The 7,234-nt window shown below is 30.2% G+C and overlaps 1 protein-coding gene across 1 annotated transcript; it reads right to left on the reverse strand.

Annotated features, from left to right (window-relative positions):
* Window positions 1–6,856: 6,856 nt before the first annotated feature.
* LOC123920843 lies at window positions 6,857–7,234 on the reverse strand. Its single transcript, XM_045973170.1, has one exon. It carries the CDS (start codon window positions 7,232–7,234, stop codon window positions 6,857–6,859), a length of 378 nt encoding a protein of 125 aa, XP_045829126.1.

Consider the following 7,234-nt stretch of genomic DNA (forward strand, 5'->3'; position numbering starts at 1 on the left):
TTTATCTCATTATATATTATATATTATTATGATTGTTAGAAGAGGAGGGAGGATTAATACCCTCACATTCATTCAAATTTGAAATTCCTTTTCACAAAAATCACATCTATTGTTGTCATTTTACCGCAAGGGAATTGGATTTACTATGGTAGTTGATTAGGGATCAGAAACAGTTCAAATTATACATAAGTTTTAATATAGTTAATAATTTGGTTCGGGTACTTGGAGTATGTTTCTCTCAATGTCTCATTTTTTTTATGAGCCTCAAAGATCTTATGTTTGATTCTCTCCAGTGTCAATCTCGATGGGTCAGTGCATATAAAGAAAAGAAGAAAAAAAACTCTAACTTTATATGGACCCCGCAAGTGGGCAATGTGATTGTTTCCACATATTAATTGGTTTGGGCTGGAGCTCGAATTCTCTGATCATCCCACTTATTCAATCTAAAAGTGGAAATTTGTTTATAGTTAAAGCGAAAAAGAATATATTTTATCAATATGACCTAATTTGAACCATGTTCATATTGTCAAATAACTTATTATCCCAAAACCTTAAGGTTTTAGGATAGAGCCATATCAATGGTTTTATATTATTTCTAACACGCCCCCTCACGCAAGAGCCCACTTGGGCTTGAAGTGTGGATAATGCATAGGCTCATCTACGATAGGCTTAAATTCCACTTTTTTAATTAGAAAGTGAGGGGAGTGGGGATCGAACTCTAGACCACTTAGTCATAGAGGTTCTGATACTATGTCAAATAACCGATTATCCTAAAACCTAACTTTAAGATTTTAGGATAGAGCCATATCAATGGTTTTATATTATTTCTAACGCATATTAAAATTTTCCGTTAATCAGTTTTTTTTTTGTTGAGTGTGCTTGAGACTTTTAGAAATAAGCAAGGCCCATGACCGTTCTTTCTCACGTGTTTCTTGGGAATGAAATAAAAAAATGGTTATCTAAGCATGCTTTGAAACCTCCCTTTAGTCCTTTACACAGTTTTTGTATTCTCACACGTGCATGTAAGAAGTGATGGGTCATTGAGACTTTACAAATTTCAAATTATGGTGTAGTACTCTAACTCAAATAATTTGGTTGGATTATTATTGCCAATTTTGGAAAGAATGAAATGTTGTTGCAGGTTTTTTTTCCATAAAACTTCGTCGGCAGAAGCACTCATCGATAAGGTGAAATGTGTATCATGGTGATGAATAAAATTTAGGAAGAAAAGTTTTGTTTTTTATGTGAATATATGTGGTGATCTTATCCGTTGACTTGTTTGGAGGTTCGACTTAGTTAAACAAATTTATGTAATTTTGTAAATTCTATTCTAAATATTTTGTAAATTTTATTTTGTTAGACACATCTTAAACTTAATTCTATTTATATATTTCGTTTGGTTTATAATGTTGGTAATGAGGATCGAACCTAGGACCTCATGCATACTACCCAAATCTCTCACCACTAGATCAAACCTAGTGGCTTATTTATATATTTCGTTTGATTTCTTAAAAAAATACTACAAGGTTATATACTCCAAGACTTTTTTCTTGCATAAAGAATATCAGGCACATATCCTCTCAAGTGTGAGTTGAGTCTCACTTCAGATGAAATAGTGAATATTTAATGATTTATAAGTGAAATGACTCATAAACCCAACACCTTAAGATTTTGAGTTAAAATGTAGTGTCGAGCTCACGCGTGAAGTTGTTCAAGACCCGATATGATGATCTCTCAGTCAACATCTGCTGATATTGAATTGAATGTTCAAGATGAGATGAGCTTTTGTAAAGTGTGAATCAAATGTCGAGATTGAAAGACTATTGATTATTGAGTTAAAATGTGGAGAAATTTATTTTTTAATTCATTGTAAATCAATTATCCATTCATATATTAAAAACATTAGCCTGTATTTTGTACTCGTAGCATTCTTATATTTTTAATTTTTAGAATTGAATAGAGTCTAATTCAACCCTATTTATAAATCAATTTTGGTGAGTGTGAGACTTCTTAGTACACACTCTCGTGCCGAGTGTTATTGTGATTGGAGCGTGGATTTAAATGATGGATTGCCCAATAAAAAATCTGATAGCAGGTGGCATAACGGATCATGGAACAAACTTTGATACCATTTTAGAATTGAATATTTGACTTAACTAAACTCTACAAAACATACTTATAAGGTCAAGATTACGTCTACTTTATAAACATATAGCGATCTCTCAACAAATTTGAGACTTCTTAACATACATGAATACAATTTTTTAACTAATACTCTTTAATTTGTGTCAGAAAAAAAAAACTAATATTCCTTAATTAATATTATATTGATCATTTCCAATTCTATTACTATATGATAAAAATATTTTTCTATTATAATAAATATTTCCTCCTATTTATATATTTTTAACTATATTTTTCATTCATTCAATATTGTAGTAAGTACTAGTACTAGCTACTCATTTTTTGGGTACAATAATGTGAGTACATTTATTGGAGAAGTTAGTATTTATATATTTATTGCATCGTCATCATGATCACGTATGAAAAAGTACACCCATGTCCTGGTTTCATTCTTAAACATGTTGGACATAACATTGTTCTTATTAATTCATGACAAATACTGTTCACTACGTATGTAAGAGGACACTGCATTTTTAAAGTAGATACTAGTACATTTTTTGGTATTTTTTTTGTTACTATCAATTAATTACAGTATTGTCTCTCTTTTTTTTTTTTACGAAAAATTACAGTATTGTCTTTGATCAATACAATGTGTATGTTTGATTTTACTCTTGGGGAGTGAAAATTGTATCCGAATCGTCTCCAGTTATTTCTTTCACGTTGTTCATATGTTGTTTATTCTGTTCTTATTTCAACCATTCATTCGTTTGTTTATCTCTTTTTTGCACTATTTTTTGTTTTTATTATGGATCAAAACTCGTTGGATTAATAAAATGAGAGAGAACTGAACACAAAATGTACTAGAAAATCCAATTATGTGAAAATTGTTTATGGTTGTCTAAAATTTGATTTTGGTATATTTAAATGTGTTAAGTCTGATCTAGCCTAGCTAATTTGGAGTACGGTATAAATTATCCTAGGAGGCTGTTACTTTGACCAACTAAACTATAGAATAAATATTTTGGATGGAACAATTTTTTTAATGCTTTATTTATCACACAGTGGAATTTTGAATTATTACGACATTCTTTTCCAATCAAAGTTAACACAAAAAATAATTAGGTAAAATATTAACATGTGTTTTAAGATGGGGTAATGCTAAATAGTGTGGACGAGACATTAGTTAAACATATTACTAAGAAAATTTTATTTTGAAATTCCTACATCTAATATTTAAAAAATATTAAAAGTTATCTTTTTAAAATTAATATTGTCATTAATTTCCTTTTTTCATATGCTTAACAAGTGTTTCGAGGTACTATTTAACATTAAGATATACTCCGATACTTATTATAAAAAAAAATTTACTTTTTAATTTTATAAAATATTTGATGTATTTGATTTATCTATAGATATCTGATTTATCTATAGATAAATCAGAGACATCAAACTCATGCACAATTGTTACTCCCTCCGTCCAATTTTATAAGAATTATTTTGACTAAATGACACTGTTTATTTATCTTGCTTTAACCTTATTTTTCTAATAATATATAGATATAAATATTAACATATAAAATCTTGATTTGTTTTGATGAGTATTTTCAAAATATCAGGTTTTTATAATTTTTACTAATACAAAATTAGAGATGTTAGTAATCAAAATCGTGTGTTGGCATACGTGCATTAGTTAAACTAACTCTTATAATTTGGAACGAAGTGAGTATTAAAAAAATACTAGATGACGCAAGTCTCGTATGGCTTAATTAAGTTCCTAGATTCAGTTTTTGGTTTGGACAAACACCAATATTAAAACTCTTAAAAAAAATATTGTCACTCATTGAAATTCTAAAAGAATAGAGAGAATAGTATCTACAATTGCGCCAATAGAATACCAGTTATGATGAAAGATATCAAGAGAAGAAGAAAGGGTAAAGACAAGAAGTTCTTTATTGGGTAGTTTCTTAAATGTAAAATAAATAGAGAGAATAAATGAAGTACAAAGAGAGGTAAAACATTACTACATTACATAGACACAATGTAGTACTACTAGTACTGCTCTCTAGTCCCTAGTCTCTCCTGCTTCTATGCTTCACATTACTTTTCTTCTCTGCTTGTCTGTCTTTCTGTCTTTGCTAGCTTCTTCTCATGATGTTATCTCTGCTACACCATACCATACCATATAGCTATAAAGCTACTATCTGCTCCTACTTACTGATGCATATATATTGCTTCAATAAATACATAACATAGCTATATACCTATTTATAGCTAGATATAGCCCTGTTTAATTTCTGATCATATAGTAGTATTATATTATCATTGTGATTATTTAATACTTGCTTTCTTTGCTTGCTGGCTTTGGCTGCATCTTCGATGTAGTAGTAGTAATTACTGTATGTTTTGTTCAAAGTTCAAACTACTATAGCTTTTACTATACATAATGCGCATGGCTTGGATTATTGATTGAGAATGGAATATAAATTCTGATTTCTGACTATTATTATACCTTTCCAACTTTATCATTTCAATATCAAATAAAATTGCGTCTTCATGTCAACAAACTTCTGTTTGCTCAATGACTTGACCATTACTTAACATAGAAATTTAACATTTAATAATACAAAAAATTTAATACTTGAAAAAGTTAAAATATACAAATTTTAAAGGATAATTTCTATTTTTAATTCCTTAACATATGTCATATGGACACATGTTAACATTTTTCTTAGTTTAATTACCACCCTTATTATAAATAAAATCATTTTTTAAAAATTTAATTGTTCTTCGAAAAGATTTAGATTGTCTCCGACTATTTTTGTGCGCCTTCTCTCATTGTTTTTTATCCAATTAATCGTGATTTTTTTTTTTTATCAGCAATCCAATGGTGGATTAAACCATAAAGTAAAAAAAGTAACACAAATGAGAGAATGACCGAGATTAAAACAGGATGACAAAGAATGAACAGTAGATGATCTAAATCCCCTTCAATAGTAGTACTACTAATTTCACATGAATTAATATTTTTTTTTGTGTTAATCCTTCATTTTTAGAGTATACTGCATCCTAATAATCTAGAGTTTGATTGTAAAGTAGATAAAGTCTGATTAAAAATTATTCTATTTTAAGAGTTGAATTTAAATTTTTTCAAACGATTTATCGTTTGATGAAATCATTAATCATTTGAGTCAATTTTTTTTTAATAAAAATACTCTATTTAATTTAACAAATGTCATCTCTCTTTGTTTTTTTTAAAGAAAATGTCATATCGCTTCTTCTTTTTTATAGTAAATTCCATATCTCGTGCTTTATTAGTTTTTTAATTTACTTTTTTACTATTTAAGTAGCGGATGTGTAAAGAATGGTGTTTTCTCTCAATTTTCTCATTTTTAAAATGTTTGTTACTTATTTATTTATTTTTTTGGTGAAGAAATGTTTATTACTTAACTAGCGGACAAAAATGGTATTTTGATAATATTTTTGAAAAACAAATTCACTCTCTTCTTTTATCGCTTATAAAAAAAAAAAACTCTCTTCTTTTATCATTATAATAATTAATTCGAATTCGACACCTTGTAATTTATAACACTCACACTCTACGCACCAACCATGTGTGTTGTATATACTATATAGTCCACAGTGGTGACAAAATTTAAGAAATTCAAATAAATTTTGAAATATTTGGGTTTAAGACGTAGACCTTTAATAATAATAAAAGGCAAAACAAATTGTTATGCTTAGACTAAGATTCTCAACGATGTGCTTGATTGAAGATGCTCATACCGCATAAATAAACTAAAATGAATGGTAGAAAACATAAATTGAATTAATGTATGGTGAAGAATTTTTCTCAACCCACCCCGTGTTTCATTTCTATTCCCAATATTTTCATTTTTGTCTTTGGTTAAAAAAACTTGAACATGTTATCCGAATTTTGAACAAAAAAAAAAACTTCGGAAAATGCGCACCGAAGTTTTTAACCAAGGGAAAAATTGAAAAAATGAGGGGTAGAAAAGAAACATGAGGTGGGAAGAGAAAAATTCCATGGTGAATCTCACTCCTTGCCAGAAAATGGATCAAAACATAAGGGCCAAAGTGAAACAGCCCATATATCTTGAGTCCACCCACCATTGGGTAAATTGCTTTTTTCGCCCCCATGTTCCTCTTAAACCCCCCAAAAATCCCAAAATAACCTTGAATTTGGGGGGTTTAGGAAGCTATGGATCTTAGGATCCGAAATATATTATGTTTGGTTCGTGGGATCCGAAACAAGCCAATTATAGATGGGAACACGTTTGGGGGGGGGGGGGGGGGCGAAAATTGTGCTTATACGTTGGTTTGGAGTCTACAATCCAAAACCAATTATGTTTGGATTCTGCGAACCGAAATGGTCACGAAAATCACAGGTTTGGATCCTGCGAACCGAAATCACGAAAATCACAGGTTTGGATCCTGCGAACCGAAATGGTCACTAAAATTACAGCTTTGGAGTGTACAGTCCAAAATCAAGTTTTCTGCAGAAAATTTTTACAGTTTTACAGGCCAACATTATGCATGTTCGGAATTTGCTCTTTTGCACTAAATTAAAAGTTAAAAATAACCATTGGCATTACATACGATAACTTCAAACATAATCAAATAAATCACAACTTCAAACTCTAAAACGTAAATTACAACTTCAAACTTAAAAACAATTCAAGCAAAATGAGTTCGTCTTCATTTGGCTCCATCTTCATTTGTCTCTCACAACTACAGGATCATCTTCATTTGTTTCCATCTTCATGTCACCTTTTTCATTCTTCATGAGTTCGTCAAACTCAACCATCCGGTCCATAAATGTATCCTCCCAAGTCTCAGCCTCTGGCACCCTATGATTTTTCCATTCCTTATAAGCTGGAGGCAGTGGACACCCAACCTTCAATTTAACATATACAAAATGGTTTGGAACCATACCAACACACATAATGCGTGCAGATGGATCCAACGGTGGACGACTGCACAGTGGAAAATAGGTTTCACAATAACCAATCTCGTGTTTAGTTAATAAAACTACAACGCGGTTGTAGGCCATTGCAAGGATATGCCCCATATCTGATTTCACAATCACCAT

The sequence above is a fragment of the Trifolium pratense genome, linkage group LG4 (assembly GCF_020283565.1).
Source record: "Trifolium pratense cultivar HEN17-A07 linkage group LG4, ARS_RC_1.1, whole genome shotgun sequence".
NCBI classification, from domain to species: domain Eukaryota; kingdom Viridiplantae; phylum Streptophyta; class Magnoliopsida; order Fabales; family Fabaceae; genus Trifolium; species Trifolium pratense.

Excerpts from the sequence above, each read along its gene's own strand:
- LOC123920843 (XM_045973170.1), bottom strand. The coding sequence starts at position 7,234 with ATGGTGATTGTGAAATCAGATATGGGGCATATCCTTGCAATGGCCTAC.